This window comes from Paramisgurnus dabryanus, chromosome 9 (genome assembly GCF_030506205.2).
Source record: "Paramisgurnus dabryanus chromosome 9, PD_genome_1.1, whole genome shotgun sequence".
Classification (NCBI taxonomy): Eukaryota; Metazoa; Chordata; class Actinopteri; order Cypriniformes; family Cobitidae; genus Paramisgurnus; species Paramisgurnus dabryanus.
Genome location: NC_133345.1, coordinates 32,625,885 through 32,648,275, shown reverse-complemented (window position 1 = coordinate 32,648,275; position 22,391 = coordinate 32,625,885). Strand labels below are relative to the sequence as shown.

Below are 22,391 nucleotides of genomic sequence, written 5' to 3'. Positions count from 1 at the left end.
TTTTAACCAGCCAATAACAGCATTTCTAATAGCATCTCTCTCACACGAGTCTTCAGAGGAATCTTCAATCATCAGTTTGACAGCCCGTCTGACCTTTAGCGTAGATGCTGTGACCTTTCTGGGAGACAGCTCGGACATTCAGCAAACAGGTGAAAATGACAGGCAGAGAACGAGAGAGCGAGAGTCAAAGAGAGAAAATGCTCTTCCACTGAGCTATATAGGAACACTACTGTTTTTTATATTGCAAATCTTCACTCAAATGTATATTTTAATAAATATAATAATTATATCATTGCTGTGAGTTATATTTTGAAGAGCAAATACTCTATACATGCAAATCACTTTGAAGGTGCTGTATGTTGTGTTAGCCATTCAAGAGATCATGCACAAACTCTGAATCAGACGCTCTGCTTTATTCATACAATCAGGGCTTGACATTAACACCTACCAACCCGCCAAATGCGGGAAGATTTTGGCTGTGGCGGGTTGAATATATTTTTTATTGTAGTTCTTAAAAGTTATGCAAAATTAAAACAATGTGCAATGACACTCGGAAACTACAACTCACATAAGCACTCCCTGCACCCAGCGCACCGTACTGAGACCGTTTGTTGAGACACGCGGAGGCTTTTCATTGCGGACCAAAGCGCCACCTTTTTACCAGAGAGAGCGAGAGCTGATGGATTTGCAAATGCACAGGACGCAGTCTGAGCACACACACGTACACTTCGGGAAAGATAAAACAATCGCATGGAAGTAATTAAAGATATTTAAATTGTGTGGACACTCTCTTGGCAAGAGCGGAGAGAAATTCATAGCGCATACCTGAATGCACACATCCCAGTTTTGTCCGAAATTAAAGGAAACCCACCAGTGGAGAGGTTTGCGCATCATTTAAGTCGAGAAAAATTACTCAAATTAAAGTCATTTAGGATGCCAAAGTCAAGTTTAATCATATAAAATGTATTTTACCAGCTACAAAATTGTGGCCAGTGAAAATGCTGAATGGCTAACTTGCTGAATGCTGAAAACAACTAGCCACTTTGGCTGGTGAGCAAAAAAGTTAATGTCAAGCCTTATACAGTACAATGATGGGAGAGCATTGATATGAGAGCTGGAGCAGGAAAACAGCTGTCCGTCATCTTAATGTTATACAAATAAACTTCAGCTCTACACACTCACTTTGGGTTGATGTAACACATAGAAACATTTATACCCATATATGTGTGGCCCTTTATGAACCGCAAAATGATTGACAGGCAGAAATCACCTCGCAGCGTTCAGATCGGTGTGAAATAATTTATTTCTGCTTGCAGTGTAATGCTGTCACACAGACAAAGAAGATACAGCTGAAATATCTACATAATATTTTGAATGGACTCTGTCCAGCAAACCCTAAGCAGAATATCTGAAGAATATCAATACAGCGCTGGCATGCAAACTGCAGACGATGCACAAAGTCTGAATGTTAAAGAAATCAAGCGCAGTGTCTCATCCCGCTAACAGGATCTGTGTGTTGTGTTTGTGAAGGGTGGGAGTTTAGTTTACTGTCTATTAGAAACTCAAAATAACATCCACAGCACCAATCTCATCCTGAATAAAACAGATCTCCTGACACAAAGCCTGTGCTCTCTCTCTCTCTCTCTCTCTCTCTCTCTCTCTCTCTCTCTCTCTCTCTCTCTCTTTCTCTTTCTTTTCCTCGCACGCTCAACAGTCTCTGTGAGACCTGCTTTTTATGCACCATCAAACCTGTCAGTGCTGAGACCCTTCTCTGTTCATATAGTCCTGTATTCTCTGCAGGAATCACCTCCATATAAACACACACAGCACAACGTCTCTCATCAATATGAGATCTATCGTTATTCATGCAAGTTCTTAGTTTTAGTCACAATTATTTTGGATCAGTGACTTTAAGTCTTTCATCAAAAAGTAATAATTGACCCTGCCTGTGAATGACTTTACGGTCTGGCATTGCAGGCTACTGTTAATATTAACCAACAGACAACTACTAGTTTATTGTGTTCCGCTACTATTATGTATTTTAAACAGCCATTATAATAATCCTAATAGAAAACAGAACGATCATTGGGATAAATGGAGATGTTAGGGAGGATGAGCTTGACCTTCAGCATCCACGTCTGCGTCTCAAGATCTGAAAGTAAAAGACGCTGAATATTCTGTCAAAACTGATGTGAAAGTTTGTGTTCATAAAGGTCAAAGGTGAACTGAGAAACATTTGGATCACTTTGAACAGAATGAGACCAGACAAAAATCACAAATAATCTCACATTTTCTTGAAGTGACCTCCTTAAATGCCAAGTGCTTGGGTCCGGCTTTGCCTACAAAGTGGGAAACAGTCAACGCTTGTGAAAACCCATAACATTGTTTCTACGTCATCTTCTCTTGACAGACCCTGTTAATGATTTAAATGACATGTGTTAAAGAACAAAACAACATTTAAATGTCCAGAGCTGTTTTGAAAATTAAGAACCACTGGTTTATGGGACAAAAACATCATTACCCCATTATAAAAACAATTTATCATGCAAGTCACACATGAAATAATTGCATTGTCATGTAATATTTGACTGAACACATCTATCTCTTATATGTGTCTCATATTACTTGTGCTGTACATTATCATTACTCGTCATTTCTACATCATTCACTGTCTAGGCATCTACAGTACATACATAAATATATATACATATAGCTTAGGCTGGATGCACCCTTTTTTCACTCCTTTTGTGTATGCGTGTGTTGTTTGTCCGGTAGAAGAAGGTCGTCTGTACAGATGGCTGGAGGGCATCAGCCCTGAGGTGAACGACTCTTGAGTTCAGATCTACTTTATATGGACCCATGTGTCTTCAGGAAAAACCTTCTAGCTGTACCTGTTTCTCGCTCTCTCTCCCGCTCTCTCTCTTTTCTTCACTTTCAGCTTCATGTGTCTCTGTCTCTCTCCCTCAGGACTCTGTAAGCATTCACGTATCACTGAGTTTGGCAAACTGTTAAAACACACACACATGCACTTACACATTGAATACACACACGTGCAGAAACACAACACACAAACACACATGCACAAACAAATCTACCACAGACAAACACAACATCTGCGCACAAACACACACATGCACAAACACACACTTGCACAAACACATGCAACACACACAAACACATACACACTTGCACAAACATATCTACTACACACAACTTATGCGCACAACCACAAACATGCACAAATACATGCAACACACACAAATACATAAACACTTGTCCAAACATATCTACCACACACAAACACAACTTCTGCACACAAACACACACTTGCACAAACACCTGCACCACACACATAAACACATACACACTTGCACAAATATATCTACCACATACAAACACAACATCAGCACACAAACACACACATGCACAAACACATGTACAAACACATGCACCATACACAAATACATAAACACTTGTCCAAACATATCTACCACACACAAACACAACTTCTGCGCACAAACACACACATGCACAAACACACACTTGCACAAACACACACACACTTGCACAAAAATATCTTGACACACAAATAAATCTAACACACATCATACACAGTTGTTTTATAGCAGATCTCTACAGCTAATGTTCTGATTTATTACTTAAACTTACTTCATACGACCACATTTGTAGGATTTGCTTTCACCGCTGAGACGTTGGTTTAGGGGCGGGGTTCACTTTGTACAAATTCAAATGAATTAGCCAACTTATTGATGTAAAAAATATAAAGTTATTATTTGTGGAACTTCAATGGTTTATTATATGACACACTGTTCTGAGTGAAACCTTTATACAACATGATGGGTCGTATCATATAAAACAATAAGACTCTTGCTCTTCTGTCTGGCTGCAGTTTGCTTTACTTTTGTCTGTAATTATTCCCTTTCTACATTCACTGTCACATTACGTCTGTGTGGTACGGTACATCATATCATGGTCTGACAGCATGACGGTTGCCATGGGAAACCTCTCATTAAAACGGCCTTGACGAAGACAGAGGAAGTGATTTCAGAAAGCATCAGATCTCCTTCATTCTGTTCCATCCACTTCAGCTTCATCGCCGTGGCTCCTAAAGCCCTTCACATGAATCTCTGTGACCCCTCCGGTGAAAAACATCGTCCAGACCTGCAGGAGGATTTTCACATTGACTGAATCTTTCAAGAACCACTCCATTGAAACTAGAAAAGTAGAACAGGCAGAAAGAGAAACATGAATGAATGGTAGACAACATCAGGGCTTGAGATCTGCACAGCAACACACTAACATCAATCTTTACTGGACTTGACGGTCGTCAAAAAGCTACCTATTACCTTTTATAAAAACTAAAATGTTTAGCATTTGTCAAGATAAATATCCTTTAAAATTCTGTTTTTAAATTATCTCTTACTCGCTCTTATGAAAATGAATCATGATGTTTGTAGCAAAACCATTATGTAGTAATCATTATTTAATAACATTATTGTGTTTTGGTATTTGGTTAATTTTCATCGAGAAATGCTAAAAGTGAGAGAATGTGAGGTGATTTCTTTTAAAGGTTACACGGCTCAGACAGCGAGACTCTTTGTGTGTGGTTGTAGCTCGCAGGCGGTCAGTCTCTATTGATCAAACCCACTGTCACAGCTCTCTCGCTGTAGGTCAATTTTGGGCTATTTTTATGAGGCTGATATTTTCCTGTGTATTTATCTCTTCAGCACTTGCTTGAGTTTGTGTATCAGCCTCTGGGATCTCACAGAAAGAGATTCACCTGACAGCTGAGAGGATTATTTTAGTCTCTGTCTGTCAGATGGGTGAGATGTTCCTCTGTGTTCCCTGATGTCTCCGGTCAGTCGCTCTCATTAGCACGCTGATATCCTCAGGGAACGATGATCCCTCATACACACCTGACACATCTGAGGAGCGTGCATGGGAACCTATGATGTTAAAATCCTTTATCATATATACTGAAACAACAAATCAGCCATCTGTAGGATAAAACATTGTTTGAGCATCCCGGCACATTAACACTATATTCATCAAGAACATGACTCTGGGCGGGGCTACCTGTTTGCTTGAACAATGACAGACTGTTTACGGTTAACGTACTGCAATTGCCTAGCTCCATTTTGTCCATAAAATGAGTTGATTTATTTAATATAGATTTACAAATTACATTATAGGTGGCATTTTGAAATCTATGACAGTGATGCTATGAATGATAGATGATTGAACTTTTAAAGAGCATTAGGATTGAATAAGAGGAATATACACTACATTAAGTCTTCCTGGTTGCTACCTCAATTGTAATTCAATAATTGATAGGAAATTTAAAAAACACTGTAATTCAATTCAGAAAGGTGCACAACCCTGCAGCATACAGAGAGAGAGAGAGAGAGATAGAGAGAGAGAGAGAGAGAGAGAGAGAGATGGCATGAAGCCCAGCACAACCAGCGGGCAGCTACAACAAAAAAAGAATACAAATTCTGCCAGAAACACAGAGCCAAGTGTGTGTGTGTGTGCGTGCGTGTGTGTGTGTGTGTGTGTGTGCGTGTGTTCGTGTGTGTGTGTGTGTGTGTGTGTGTGTGTGTGCGTGCGTGTGTGCGTGCGTGTGTGCGTGTGTTCGTGTGTGTGTGTGTGTTCGTGTGTGTGTGTGTGTGTGTAAAACACAAGGCAGAATTTCAGGCTCTTGGTATTGAGATTGGTTCATGGTCTGAGATCTTCACTTTGACAGCTCATAGTTCTGCTGGACCTCTTCAGTTACCATCTGGAAGTGTTAAAGGAGCCGAAATACACTGAAAATGCATCCAGGATTTGTCCTAGGATCATTTGATTTTTATTTCATTCACACTGCAAATGTTTTTACAGAATCTGTGCATGCATTCGCACACATACCGTAAAGATCCCGTAAAGACACGTGATGTATTTAAAGTCCTGCTCTTTATAAGTTTTTTGCTTGCTAATATGCCTCTCTTGAAAAACCATGCGAGTGCATGTTAGTTTATGATAAGATCATAATGAGCGTGTGATGCTCTGTTCTGTCATGCTGGTGAATGATCTCTGCTTCAGCGCTGATGGTGAGGAGCTCCCTGATCTCTACTTCAGTACAGTTTACAGATATTTCTGGGTTTAAATCTCTGTGTCAAAGAGCTGAACCATAACTTTGTGTTGCGATGACACGCCCGTCTTCACTATGTCACGCCCCTTACGGCATTGTTTCTGCCTCTTGTTCACAAAGAAATACAGTACTTTGCAAAAGTCTTAGACCACCATCGCCAGCTTTGCAAAGTTTTAATGGCCATCCATAAATAAAAACCAGGGCTTAAAAACGAAAAAAATTATCAATCGTTTCACTCCGAGCAGAATCGATATTTTAACGTTTCCGTTTTTGCGTTCCTCATTGAACATTTACGTTCCGAAAACGGTTTACTTAGAAAAAATACCGGTTAATAACGTTATTTTAATTCAGGCTATACTTTAACAAATGCATGCATACAGACTAATTTTCACACAAAAATAATAACATAACACATGATATAAGTAAACTTCAACATTTCATTAATTGTTAAAACCACAAAAGAAATTCCTGCATTCATTTTAAGTATAAACAGCTGAAAAAAACGACCCGTTTTCAATCATGTCTTTTTCTGGTTGAAACCGCAGCATACTCTGCTGGATGTTTATGTTAAATGTGCCTCTGTAAGTTACCTCAGTGATTCCCGGCTACTGTACTTCTCCCCCACATCCTTCAATATTGCAGACAGACTTGTTAAGACAGCTTGTCGTAAGAAAAATAATAACGAAAAGGAATTTCTTGGTGGCGACCCATCTAAAAAGTTATTGACAGTGGTATAAGTCCCCTGGCTTTTTTGAGTTACAGTTTGCATCTTCATATTTCCAAGCAAGTTTTAACTTAAACATACCTCTGAACATTTGATGGGTAGCTTTGTGGTTATTTAAGACAAATGCTATCGTGCCGGAGACTCGATGACTGCTGCGCGGGCATTTCACTCACGCTATGTGTCAAAGTCACTCACGCTTGATGCGTCAAAGTCACATGTTGTACTGTTCAAATCATGATTGGTCACTGATAAGTACAATATTAAAGAAAACGATAAAATAACGTTATTAACCGGTTAATGGTAATTTTAAATAAACGTTTCTGTTCAGAACGATTAAAATTGATTTTGTTTTCGTTTTCGTTTTTGTTCCTGTTAAAATTTTGTTCGTTTCCGATTTTCGTTTCCGTTCCTTGAACCGGTTCAGAGCCCTGATAAAAACAAAACAATTTCTTCAGGCACATCTTGAGCTTTTTTGAGGAGACTGAAGTAATTTGATTAGGAATCAGAAATTAGAAATTAGGATTTAATTTTATTTAGGTTTAAGAGATCCTGCAGCTGCCTGCTATTGCTCAAGTGGAAGGGCAGTTTACCCTAAATACTTGACACTTCAGCCTATACTTTTAATAATAATAATAAGTTTTATTTATATAGCGCCTTTTCAGAGCCCAAGGACGCTTTTATACTGTTTTTAATACTATATACAAGTTTCATGTGTTTTCTGGTTGTATTCTAATAAAGAGACTGAGAAACAATTATATATGATCACTATAACATCTAATGATGGCCTAATGCTGCGTAGACAACACACGCAAAACATCACATTACTCACTTTAGATTACTCGCGGGATTTTACTTTGTGTCATGCAAATTTTTTGCTCAAGTTTAATATTTTGAGCTTCTGCAAAGATGCATTTAAGGTGAATTCACATCTTTGCATTGCATTTATTTAATCTACTTGTGTAAATCATTAGTTTACTCGAGGGATTTAACTTCGTGTCATGCAAATTTTTGGCTTGAGTTAAATATTTTCAACTTGTGCAAAGACGCGTTTGAGGCGAATAGTGCTTGTTTTTGAGTCATTTGGATTCTTTTAATGATGGATGTTTGTGCTTTTTTATAAAGATGACAGCATTTCTTGTAAAAACATTTATTTGGGTTAAACTGTATAGAAGTCAATGTACATGTGAGATGGCATGGGGTTGAGTCAATTATGAGAGTGTCATTTAGGGTTGGGAAACAACTTTGAAACTGTAGTTTAGTTTAGTTCTTCACATCACTGATGTCAACTAACCTTCAATATTTTCTGAAAGTTTCAGTCACAACAACATGTGAGCTTCTAAAACAACCGGCAGCCTCTCCAGTCCTCAGTGAGTGAGTGAGAGAGAGAGAGAAAGAGAGAGAGAGAAAGAGAGAGAGAGAAAGAGAGAGAGAGAGAGAGAAAGAGAGAGAGAGAGCCTCAGGCTCAGCTGGTGTTGCTCCGATAAGATGTTTTGCTTTTGTTCCAGAACCTTCCTTTATATCCTGAGCACTGGCCGTTAGCTGGTTTAGTATCTGAGTCTTTGTTTGGCTGTTGACATCTCCTCTCACTGAACAGTGATTTCATCAGAACTGAAGATGTGTGTCACTTACTTAGTGTGCTCAGTGTAAACAATGACAAAACCCATCCAGAAAACACAGCTCTGGATCTTCTGACAGGGTCATGGCTGCACCTGAAAGCTTACAGATCTTTTCAAAAAACAACAATTTATGCAACAATGCAAGAATGACACTGTGGTGTATATGAGGAGATGTAAAAACCTCTAAGGGCCCCATCATACACCTGGCACAATGTGGCGCAAGGTGCAACGCAAGTGTGTTTTGCTAGTTTCAGCCTGGCACAGTTATCATTTTCACGCCAGCTTCATGTTATTTACAGTAAATAGCAATTGCATTTGTGCACCCATGGGCTTGCTGGACTAAAAACGAGATGTGTTCAGGCATATTGTTGATGCATTGCTATTTTAAGGCAGTATTGTTTTTTATTTAAGGAGCGCATTAAGACAATATGCGTACACTTTGTTTAATACACATACATGGATGTGCAGCAGCACGCAAACATTTAAAAATATTTAATTTTTAAGGATTAAAATAAAAATAAAAAATAAAATATTATTGTGTCTCTTGGACATAAATGAGGACAGATTATGACCTTAGAAGGCATGAAGAGATGATTCACCTGTAGCCTGGTTAACTGTTTTTTTTTTTTTTTTGCTTTTCCAAATATTGCATTTATTTTGAAATGTTTTGAAATGTTACTCCACGTATTTATTTGTATATGATGACTTTGTTCGTCTGGATATGGTGAGATGAGAACCTTTTTAAAGAAATATTTTTTAAAACACATCACGGCGCTGTCCACACGAAGTGTTGAGCTCTCCACACGTTTGTAAATTCTTTATCTACAGTTTGTTACATTATAAAGTATTTTTACTTATACAAACCTTTTTGGTATGTTTGTATATTATTCTTATAAAAATCTTTTTGAGATTACAGTGATCATGCATCATACTTTATCAGCAATTAAAACACTGCTTATTTGACTTATTACTCCATGACTAAAATAACAACTTTTAAAGAGAACCAAAGCTTTATTTACACAAATAACAATTTTAATGAATAAAACACAATACAATTTTTAAACATCAATCTTAAACTTCTTCTTTCTCTGCTTACAGTTTTTCCGCTTACAAACTCCACCAGGTAAATAGGGAATCGGCATGGCAAGAGCAACTGGCTTTTAAAGGGGATGGGAGATAAGACTCTCAATGGTTTACTGCACGTTATGCCCAAAACACACCCAGTACTCATAACAAGAACGAAACGACCCTTTTAGACCATCCGCCAGGTGCACAAACCATTTCCCTGCCTTTAAACTAGCAAAAGTGGATTGAATAGAAAATCCACAAAATAGAATAGTAAAAGATAGAAAAGTGTCAGTAGTTGAAATGCCTTACTTTTACAAATATCACTTTAGTAATTTTATTGCTATTTAATACATTTTAATGCCTTTTGCTACAAAACCCACTAAGTGCATGCAAGCTTTTGTGACAAAACAAATTTTACTTCTTTGTACAAAACATAGTAAACAGTTGCAAAATAACTAAAGATGCAGCTAGAAACTTTGCAAATGATGAAAGTCAGAATATAAAATGAAAAATTAGAACATTAGGATGCGCTGTGGTTCATGTGTTCAGGTCCAAGTACTTACATAGTTTAAATGGGATCAACGTTGTTTTGCATGCAGTTGTTCATCTTATTCATCTTTTGTGCACTTGGTGAGATGTGAAGGCTGCATAGACCCATTGGTAGATTCAACTGAACGCATGGTGACATTAAACGGTTGACACGTCATGCAGTTGAGTGGTTAAAACTTGATCGCTCATTCCGTATTTTTGTCACGGGTGCCTTGGTGCCCTACTATCTGGTGCCCCACTCGCCCAATCCCGTCTATGGATAATCCGGCCCTGGTTTCAACATCTTCACATTCATTCAGAAGAGCGTCTGAAGACGGCATCTTCTGTTACAATAACTCAAGAACTCTTTTGCATCAAAGATTAACAGCTCTGTCAATCAAAGTTTGTCTGCGCTATATAATTTAGCTTGTGGTTTACATCTGACAGGAAGATTTGATTACAGATCCCTGCTTACAGAAACACAGACAGTCATGCAGTAACAAACAAACAAGCATGTAAACAACTGGCGTCTCTGTCGAGTTTACAAACCTTCACTTCCACAGAAACTATCACTTAAATATGCGCTTCTTAATCTGTAGGAATTGTGCATGAATATTTTGGATAGTTATACAAGAATTACCTCCATTTCTAACAAGCTACTTGTAATGTTTTCCATTTTGATTGTGTTTGGTCATTTCGTATATTCATAAACTTACACAGCTAGTTTATCACTATGAAGTTCAGTATAGCAGTAAACAGGTGTGATGTGTTAATGTTTCTCAGTAATGAGACAAACCTCACCAGCGTGAATAGAGACACAGAGAACAAGGTCTCAGCAGACATTCAGTCATCACATCACATACATCAGCATGGATTTATGTGCTTACAGGAGCATTTCTTTGATTGATGACTATCAAAGGTCACGCTGGCTTACAGTCCTCTTGGTAAGTTTACAAGTCATCATTACAACGTGATATGCATTTCATTCATTTGCTAAGTTGGAACATAACTTTCCTTTTGTCTTTTTACCAGCTGATGTATCTATATATATATATATATATATAACACTACTTAATGTCAAATGAAGAGCACAGCGTGAACAGATGCTTTAAAGCCCCACTGTGGTGAATATCAAGTTTTTTTTTGTTGTTTATATGTCTATGTGGTGTTTTCTGATATGCTTTAAGACAAACCGTGTGTATTTTCTCCATAAATTGTAGTTTTCCGAAGACAATTTTATTCCCGCGTTTGAATTCGCCTCGGTTTCCCTTTGTAACAGGCATGTAACCAATCACATCACCACAGTATGAGTGGATCAGTAGTCCATGCCATAGATATTATGTATAGATGAAAGGATCGCAGCACTGCTGCTTCATATCTGCTCACACATGTAGGAAGAGTGATGTTAACATCAGCGCTTAAAGATTAATGCTGTAACCGCGCAGTTCACGTATGCATTGTGTGAAACTGAACTTAGCAGTTATGTGTCTGAAACTGCTGAATGTTGCATCTATTTACATTTATATCTATGGTCTGAGGTGGTGCGAAAGAGTGGAGGCGTGGACTAATTTGCATATTCATATCTATGGTCAGAGTTGTGCGATTTAGTAGAGGCGGGGGCTAATTTGCATAGTCATAGATCCGGATGCGTATACTACATGAGGCAAGGGTGTACATTTACATTTGAGCTGTTTTAAAGGTGCCAAAGAATGCATTATAATAATCTGTTAAATTGTACTTTGGTTTCTATACAGGTTTGTGTCTTTATTGCAAAAATGATCCAGAGTCCGTTTTACATGTCCGTTTACAACCCTGGGATTAGCCTTTATAATGAAATGATCTATTATTACCTTATTTGAAAGGTTCATGAATAATAATGTTGAGCTCTGCTCTGGTTGGCTGTTTCTCCTTCAGTAGCTCTGTGTGTGTGTAAACAGATCTTATGTTTGAGTCTGTATCAGATATTGAGGAATAATCTATTGTTTGGAGATTGTTAATGGACATTTCTGAGTGGTAAGTTTGTGTTTTTTCAGTATGGACCTGCAAAACGTAACTATAACGTCAATAGTAGAACTTCAGCCTAAATGCTAGGATACAGCATTAACTAGCATATAGCATTAACTAACAAATAGCGCTTTTATGTTGAGACTGGTCTGTCTTTGCATGCACAAGGTTAACTTAAGAAGGAAAAAAAATTGTGTTTGGGTCTCATGATATGACATTTTAATTTGTATATAATTTTTTTTAATTTATATATAATATAGAATATATACAAATATGAATAAATAAATATATATACACATGTATATGTTTCTTAAATACATACATGAATGTGTGTATATTTATATATACATAATAATTACATATAGCACACACACTCATATATTTTGCTAAAATCACTTTTATTTTGTATCGTAATTAATCTTTTCCCATGAGTAATTATTTATTATTATTTATTATTTATGCTCTAAAAGCAACATTACACACTTACTAGAATTGGAAAAAAATGGGATCAGGAAAAACGGGACCTTTAAAATAATTGTTTGCATTTATACAGAAAAACTCAATAAACTGAACCAACATTTGCTATTAGTAGTGTGTAAAATTTAAATTTATCTCATTAAATGATCAAAAAGTCAAAAACATTACTGGTATTACTTAAAGTAAAGTTGCCCACACCAAAACCAGGTTCACACACACACACACACAGTATAATGATGTCATATCAGCCCACAGGCAGACCACCTGTTCTCTCACACACACACACACACACACTGAACAGAGTTAAACACATTTCTTTAACAGATGTATCCAGATCTCAGTCGTGATATCTTCCAGTCAGCTGTACTTCATCTATTCCATCTGTTTTTACCTGCAAGATAAATATATTTGTTTGTATCAGGTTGTGATTATTAAATGAATATGAGTCTCTCACTATAGTGTATATTCAGTATGTGTGCCTTTGTGTCTGAATTATACGTTAGAAACACGGTCAGATGGTCAATGACAGTGAAGACACAGAAAGCTGTAATTAGTGATTGAAGGGCCGTAGTGTCTGATTCACTCTGTAATTACAGAATAAAAGCCTCAGATTGTTTAATGGCGTGTAAGCGATGCAGCGTTGAAGCTGTGGACACCACATACACTCAGCAGGCGTTCACATTGGACACCCTACTGCATTTATAACCCGTTAAATGAAGCACAACAGAAGAGATCACCTCTCAGATAGCTGTAGTTAACTGTTTAAAGATGTGTGTCATTTTTATGTTAAAGCAACACTGGCAGATTATCTGTTTTTACAGTCATTATTTTTGTAACACACTTCACCTTTAAATTTACAAGGCATCTTAAACACCACACTCACACTGGCAGGAAAACAACAGGACTTCACGCAGCATTCAGAGATTAACAGCTCCATAAACAATACAGGTGAACCACTAGACTGAGTCCAATAACAACACCTGCTCTCCTCCTCTTAATATAACTTACTAATCTCTCTCTCTCTCTCTCTCTCTCTCTCTCTCTCTCTCTCTCTCTCTCTCTCTCTCTCTCTCTCTCTCTCTCTCTCTCTCTCTCTCTCTCTCTCTCTCTCTCTCTCTCTCTCTCTCTCTCTCTCTCTCTCTCTCTCTCTCAGGTTTGAAGCTCAGAAGCACATCTTACTCAACAAAGGTGACAACACTTTTTTATGTGTGCATAATGTCTTGCAATGTGCTTCCTATACAAACTTTACCATTGTCATCCCAGTTTCTGCCAAGATACCATTGTTACTGATATCAAGTCTTATTCATGATACACAAGCAGTAAGTAATTTATTCATGTGTGAATCTCATACAGTAAGGGTGTTTTCATACCTGCCTCATTTAGTTCGATTGAATCGTACCAGAGTTCGATTGCTCACTTGGTGCGGTTAGTTTGGGCAGCTGAGAATGCAGAAATTGAACTCTGGTGCGCACCAAAAGCGGAACTCCAGAGCCGGTCGTTTGTGGTGAGAACTCGATCCGAGATCTAACTGACCTAACTGCAAAAGTACTGCGCATTTTGGACTAAACCAGCTGCCGTAGTCAGCTGCGCAGTGCATTTTCGGATGAGGAAGTGTTTGTTAACAATTTCTATTAGCAATCTTAGCACAATGACAGATGGCTGACATACCTGGAGTTGAGAGGAGGTGCGGGCGTAATGCATTAAAACGTTGTTGTCACGGACATAATTACAGCACGCAGTTGTATGTCCACTATGTCTGCTGTATATTCCTTCTTTTTGTTTACTTCCGGGCAGAGCCGATCCTCCCTATACGTAGGCTATGTGAGCTGCGTAGGGCCCCCCACCACTAGGGGGCCCCCTTGTTCTTAACTTCATGCAGCGCTGCACAGACCAGCTGGCGAGTGACATCATTGTGCCACGGGAGCCATTCGAAATTATAACAAGCAGTCTGATCTTACGATACTTTAATTCCAGTTGTCAGTCCATCTATGCAGCTGTTGAGTTATTTGTTATAGTTTATCTGACAGCATTTTGGTTTTATTTTATTCATAATTTTAAATTTGATTCCCTGATAATCTACATCTTAAAAAAATGTCTAAGTACTAATGTAACAGATCAAGGGCTTTTCACAAAACATGTGTCAATGTTATAAATTAGGAAGTATTCTGATGAGTGTCACAGTAAAGTACATGTGGCAAAAATGTACAGCTATAAGATAAAATGTGTTTTAGTTAACGTTTTGTTTATAGCTACATTTAAGCAGAGACTGTGACTGTTTTTTATGAACCCGATGACAGGCCCCCCTCACAAAGTTGCTTAGGGCCCCCAGAAAGGTCAGGATCGGCTCTGAATCTACACCCAGCAAACAATAGGCATCATGTCACCGTCATTATAGGTTAACCATAGAGCCGATATAGTCTAGTTATGAGTAACCTACTTCTAGCCAATATAAACTTGACTTTGGTTACATGTGGTTAGTTGTGAGATGTCTGCTATTCCTTCATGCACTTGTAAAACAGTTGTGTTAAAACAACACATTTTGTGTCTAGTTAAGGACATTTAACACATTTAATGTGTTGTTTTTTACACATCCTTTTATTTTTTTGAACACAAAGTTAACACAAGATGTGTTAAATATCATGACACAAAACAATGTGTAAAAACAAACACAAAATTTCTTAAAGTGTGTAAGCAAAGTCAACAATGAACACAAGGTGTTGGTTTGATTTATTTATTTATTTTATTTATTTTTGGTTAGACATCTATTACATTTTCACCGACATCCCAAATTTTGTTACTCAAAAAAGTAATTGATTACTAGTTACTAATTACTAACCTTGAATCATGAAATTAAATCACTGTACAAATGACTCAGCAAAAAGTATTTAATTACTTATTACAAATTCATTTCTAAATCTTATTTAGTTAATGATACAAAGATAGTTTTGAAACGGCTCAAATAAATCATGTAAAAGTTATACTGTACACACTTTTTAAGATCCAATTCTCACTATTAATTAACTATTAACTACTTTTGCCACAATATTGTCCTAATAACTGCTTATTAATACTTAGTAAAGTAGTTGTTAAGTTTAAGTATTGGTAGGAATTGGGTATTAAGGATATAGAACCTGGCTAATAACTAACCAGTTAATAGTGAAACTTGTAAACTACACTAGATTGTTACCATTAATCTTATTAAATCACCAAATTCACACTGAAAATCACATTGATCTACAGTCCATACACAGATTTACTTCAATTACAGCAGAAGAGACTGTCATTAAATTACTGAGTAATCCTTTACTTTACTTTACAGTAACTAATTACTAGTAACTAGTTGCACCCAACACTGGTCTTATTCTAGAAGTCAGGGCTTTGTTGGGACAGCTATTAGATGTCATTTAAATGCAAATTTGCTTGCTGGGCATTAACCTCTTCACCCATAGTCAAGTACTAGCAGCATGATTTGAGTTTATTGTAGTAAAAATGACTACAGTATGTTCAGTCTATCGTGGTTTATTGTAATCCTTCTCTTCTCCGTCTCACCTCATTTTATCTCATCTCTCCTCTCTATCGCTCTCATGTTACCCAGAGGGCAGATTGGTGGGCTGTAACTTGGCATCTGTAATCAAATGAGCCCTGACTCATAATGAACTAATCATCTCATTACTACTGGATTTATGATTATTCAATTCATTGACTTTATTGCACCTTAATGAATTCTAATGAGGAGGTAAATTGATATTTGCCACAGGCGACATCTTTTTGGAAATCAGGTGATGTAGAGAATTAGGCAAAAATCCTCATCAATTACTGGAGTAAAGATTTTATAATTTCAAATTAGCACGAGTTCATCCGTCTGCAGGGTCAGAGAGACTGTGAACTGTTGAAGGGTGCCATCTTGTGCTCGATGTAAGAAGGTACACTGGTAGAAATAAATCATCAAAATATGTACCACAGTGTCACAGGGGCAATACCCTTTAAAAAGGTCCATTAGGTACAGACATGTATACATTTGGTACCAATATGTAGGGGAGGGCGGGGGCACAGGGGGAGTCTTTGGTAGTGCTGCCTAATGATTAGTCACGACTAGGGATGGGATGGTTACCGGTTTTACGATTAACCGTGATAAAATGTCCTGACGGTTGGTATTATCGTTTAAAATGTAATTATCATTAAAACCGTGTTTGATTAACGTGATTTTGAAAACTCGCTGTAAGTCCTGTCCAGCCAGAATCGGTTTGACGCAGGCGCGCACATGCAACATAGTTTTTTGCTCAAGAAGGCATTTCAGGGATAATGTATTGTATTCATTCATGGTAAACTTATTAGACAGATTTATTTATTTTTTACCATAGAAATAATTTCAGGGACATGAAATATTAAATTGTGTTTTTCAAAAATAAAACTTGTTCAAATGTTTTCAGGGTGTGTATCATTTCTTTGGGGAAATTTCCATCTCATTTAAACAAAACCATGATAATATTGATAACCGTGATAACTTTGGTCACCCCGTGACTCAGGACTATTCGTTTGCAGAATAAAAGTTTTTGTTTACATAATTATTATACACAGTACATCAAAAAATATTATGTATATATAGGCCTAAATACAAACATGTATGTATGTATAATTTTAAGGAAAAAATATTTAAGAAATATATACATGCATGTGTGTGTGCATCTATATATACATAATTATTATACACATTACACACACATTTAATATGTAATCAAAATCTCTAGCTCTAGTCATAATCATTCAAAAAAATATTTAATTTAGATTAATATTTTTTTACACAATCAACAAGCACATCTCTGCTACAAATGAACACTAAAAGTTTGGATCTACTGTTATTGTACAATTACACCAGAAGTGACAGGAGTGCAAACGTTACCCCATAGGTGGTGTTCATTGTAACAAACAGAGGGTTTGTTGTTACACCTGCTAGAAAATTGAGTTTAGCCCAAATAATTCAATCAAATTCTGTCTATATACTAAAGGTGGATATTGTTTATATATCTGCCCATAATAGATAGATTTCCACAAATTAATCCATCCATCATCCTTCATCTAAACATACATCTATTATGCAGCAATGAATAGAAATAGATTTTTTTATAAAAAATTATAATAGTGAGTTATTTCCTCTGATATTGTATTAACAGTTATCATTTTGATGAATAATATTTACATTGTTTTCATTTCATTATCATTGTATACCTGAGACTGTGTGACAACTAACCCCGCTGTGTAAAAATGTTTTCAATCCCAGCTATCAGTTACTAGGAGTTGTTGACATGTTTCAAAATGATGTTATGTTTTAGGTAACAAGACAGTGATTCAAATATTCTAATATTGGATTTGGTGACTTACACACCCAACACAGAAATAAAAAAATATAAGATGAAGAAATTTACTTTCAAAACACTCTTTGTTCAATATCTTAACCAAAACACATCTAAACTTTTCACAAATTCACAGGAGATCTTCTGACAGTAAGAGAAAAAGACCAAAAGCACAGATTGCTCGGCCATGTAGAAATATGTAGCTGTGTTACAATTAATCCCACATTAGTTTGTTCCCCACTCACCCCTACCATTGAATTACTAATATGAACTCTTTGGGTGCAAAGCTGTACTTTTTGTAACAATTTTTCTGACTTTATTTATAGTATGAAGTGGTGGAGAGGGCAAAACATTAAGAATAAACAGTAAACAAAAAAAGTATAAGTACTGTAAAACATTAAACATATTAACCTGAGAGAGGAGAATCCCTTCATAACCTTTTCTGTATGAAGTGTATTCAATTGAAGGTTAGGGTTAAAAACTGCTTACTTTCATGTGACACCTGCAAGGATACAAGAGAAATACTTTATACACAGTGATAAATAATAAGACAGGAAATCATTTGTTCCTCAAAACACATTTATATCTACATAAGTGTCATCACTATACGGTTGATTTATACAACATCACCACACAAATAACACGCATTTCACCTAAACCATCCAGAATATCATTCCAGAATTCCACTGGAATCCATGAAAACCTGACGTTATCCTGATGTTGGGATCTAACAATACTGCTATAATAAATTCATTATGTTTCTCTCTCTCTCTCTATCTCTCTCTTTCTCTTTATGGAGCAGTGTGCACAGTTCAGCGAGTCAGCTGGCAGAGTTTCCCAGTGGTCTGAAGAGGGCGACATCAACCCCATCTCACCAATGCAGCTGCCAGACTTTCACGGGAAACATCAATCTGCCACCCCGGGTTCACGTGAGCACGACACGGAGTCACAGCGGGTCACCAAACGCCACCGGAAACTTTTAAAAACCAGCCCAGTGGTACGGGCGCAAACCAACTCTTCATCTTCACCTTCATACGCTACAGCTGAGAGCTCTACGGGGCTGAATGACATTCAGGAATCTCGTCGAAGGATCATCAGAGAGGTCTGCGCAAAGTACCGTAGTAATATTTCCAGGACGATAACGCCACACCACGTCTCCCGGATTTACGTGGAGGACCGACATAAACTGTTGTATTGCGAGGTGCCTAAAGCCGGCTGCTCCAACTGGAAAAGAGTTCTGATGGTGCTGGCCGGGGTCGCCAACGCTACCAGTAAAATCAGTGACAAGGCCGTTCACTACGACAACCACCTGAAACGACTGGATAGCTTTGACAGGCAGGGCATCACCAAGCGTCTGCAAACCTACACTAAAGTCCTGTTTGTCCGAGAGCCTTTGGAAAGACTCGTGTCTGCGTACAGGGATAAATTCGAGAACCCGAATTCCTACTATCATCCCGTATTCGGAAAGCCCATCATCTCAAAGTACAGGGTGAACGCATCCAAAGCGGCTTTAAAGACGGGAAACGGGGTCACCTTTCGGGAATTCATCCATTACTTGCTGGACGTCCATCGGCCCGTTGGAATGGACATCCACTGGGAACCGGCAAACCAACTCTGTAATCCTTGTCACCTGCATTACGACTTCATAGGAAAGGTTGAGAACTTGGAAGAGGAGGCCAATTTCATTTTACAAAAGATCAGAGCCCCCGAACACCTGATGTACCCCTCCGTCAAGGCCAGGACTTCCACCCAGATCACGCAGGATTATTTTTCACAGCTGAACGCCTCTGAGAGACAGAGGGCTTATGACTTCTTCTACATGGACTATCTGATGTTTAACTACTCTAAACCTTATAAAGACTTGTACTGAAGCTTAACTACTGCTGTGCAAACCATCTGTTGTCCATTCAATGCTTCGAAGGGACTAATAAGACTAAATCACTTCTCTGAGTTTCACCATCAGATCACCTATACCTAACCCAAAGCATATTAATACAAAATAATGTTTTCTTTGCCAAATGTTCTTGTGTCATTTGTGGAAAGACCCTGGCCATCATACGAGTTAATCTGCCGTGCAAATGTGAACAGTATGAAATACCCAGATGATCTTTAACTTGACAAAGGCTGGATTTACACAGCAAATCTTCATGCCCAATTCCGATTTGTTGCTTGTAGCCGATTTTTTTTGATGACCCGCTTACATCATTTTTTTTTTTTTTTTAAAGCGACTCGTATTTGATATCTGTATTTACTCACAACACTTGGCAAAACAAATCAAAGTGGACATACTGACCCGTAAAAGCTTAAACCTCCAAGAAAATGTTGTGATATGCAATGGACACAGACAAAATGATTATACAGCTGTAACATTACTTCACAAAGATGCACTGCTAAGATGACTCATGTGATCGCGTGTGGTGTCCACCTGAGTTGATGTCATTTGCCAGTGTTGCTTTTTTAATGACACACGAGACGTCTTGAGATGGGAATATCTGACCTGTCAGGTTACATTGCGGATGAGAATGCATGTATCCAGTTCATATCCGATTTATTTACACGTATGAATCAGGCCTGAAACCGATTAGAGAATATCGGATTTTATGCGCTTTTTCCTGCTTACACGTCCATGGATCAGATCTGATCTGTGCCACATGAGGGGAAAATCAGAATTGAGTCCCTTCAAACATGCAGTGTAAATGCAGCCTAACTATTTCATCAGCCTGCCAAAATATAAATGTTTTTAAGAAGATCATCAGATTCCCGATGCTCAATTAAAAATGCAATGTAATCCTGCATATACACACGGCACAGCATTCATTCACAGTATTTTTGCACACAGCACTACACAAGTAGAAAAGGGCAAATGTAACTTTAACACTAATAGCTTTCATCTTACAAAAAGACTCAATGGTATTACTGCTTTTTACCATAGTAGTATCATGCTATTCATGTTACAGTTAAACCACGATAACATTAATATGGAATTCATAAAAGTACCATGGTATTATCATCAGATATTATGGTACCTTTACACAACTTTTATTTCATACTATTATATATATATATATAGAGCCTATAACTCACTTCCCTTTTGAAAACACACTTCATGCAAACCTTTTTTGTGATAAAAATCTTAATCTATCTATAATTGTAAAAAGGGCATTCAGATGATTATATTTTTCTATGTATTTGTAAAATGGCTTTCAATGTGATCGAGGCGTTTGTGTAAACTCATCTTTAAGTGTGTTTGCAAAAAAGTTTCTGTAAGAACGACAAAAAATGCTCAACTAGTGTGCACTAAATCTTATTAAATAATGTTTATTAGATAACCTGCGTGTGCGTGCAAGCGTGTGCTGTATGTAACCTGAGTGATAAAAACACAAACATTTAAACTCATATAGAACATATTTTATTTATTTATGAAAGGTACACCATGTAAGAGCTATATATATAAGCATTATATATGAACATAGTATATTTTTATTTCATATTATTTTATTAGAAATCACAGAGTAGATTTATGTCATACGCAGCAATGAAGAATCTGTGTGTGTGTTAGGTTGAGCAGGTGTTTCTCAGTCAATCCTGAATCGGCTTTATAAAGGTGTGTTTATTCTGAAATACTGCTGTCACCCTCCTGTCCTGATTCCTATAGAATATATTTCTGAAACTATATATATGAAACTATATGATATCACACAAGTAACTGGTGAATGTATAACTGTTGTTGGTGCAGAAGTGTATCAATCTGTATGATCTATAAGCCCTTTGCCTTATGTCCCACTGCCAGCGTTTCAGGACAGCTGCGGTCCTCCTGCAGAGTTTTACTCAATAAACTCTTTGTTCTTTAGCCTTCACGCGTCTTGACATCAATGTCTTTCATTTCACATAAAGCAATAAACCCTTTGAAGCTGGGATTTACACTAAACAATGACTATTAGCTGTTTAAAATTGAAATGCATATTTATAATCTTTCAATGGGATTTTTGCCTTCAAAATTCATGGCATACATTACAGTCAACTTCTGTTTTATAGTCAGAACAGATCGAATAGTGTTCTGTGACTCTGCGTTAAGCTGGAGGACACTTGCGGGAATTTTTTTTTTGGTATGTTTGAAACTGCTAAGAGTCAATCCAATCAAATGACGCAAAAACGCTGACATAATTGTAGGCCTACTGGATGGCGCATGTGATGCCAACTGGAGATGATGCAATGATTTCAATGGATTTATCTTAAACTGAAAGGTGCCGGTGCTGTTCGATCGGAAGGCCTAGGCAGGTTGAAATATTGGATGAATGCTTTATCATAAATATACACTACTGGAAGCAGCACAACCACCCCTGGTTTCACAGACAAGGCTTAAGGCTAGTCATAGATTAAGATGGAGTCTAGTGCGTGATGTCACAGAAGTTTGTGTTGTTTTTAAAAGCTTAAATCGAGATGATGTTTAAAGTTCCTGACAACATCTGTAGTCC

At 37.4% G+C, this 22,391-nt stretch overlaps 1 protein-coding gene across 4 annotated transcripts in view; it reads left to right on the top strand.

The window, feature by feature from the left end:
- Positions 1-21,773, top strand: part of chst8 (carbohydrate (N-acetylgalactosamine 4-0) sulfotransferase 8) — a 181,870-nt gene extending 160,097 nt beyond the window's left edge. Inside the window, exons 2-4 of one of the 4 annotated variants that reach the window (XM_065257919.2) lie at positions 13,427-13,513; positions 13,719-13,753; positions 18,719-21,773. In XM_065257919.2, coding sequence (XP_065113991.1) covers positions 13,427-13,513; positions 13,719-13,753; positions 18,719-19,786 — 1,190 coding nt within the window. In that variant the 3' untranslated portion in view covers positions 19,787-21,773. Of the gene's footprint in view, positions 1-13,426; positions 13,514-13,715; positions 13,754-18,715 lie in introns of all 4 variants that reach the window. The other 3 variants (XM_065257917.1, XM_065257918.1, XM_065257916.2) reach the window with 3 other exon arrangements.
- Positions 21,774-22,391: the final 618 nt, after the last annotated feature.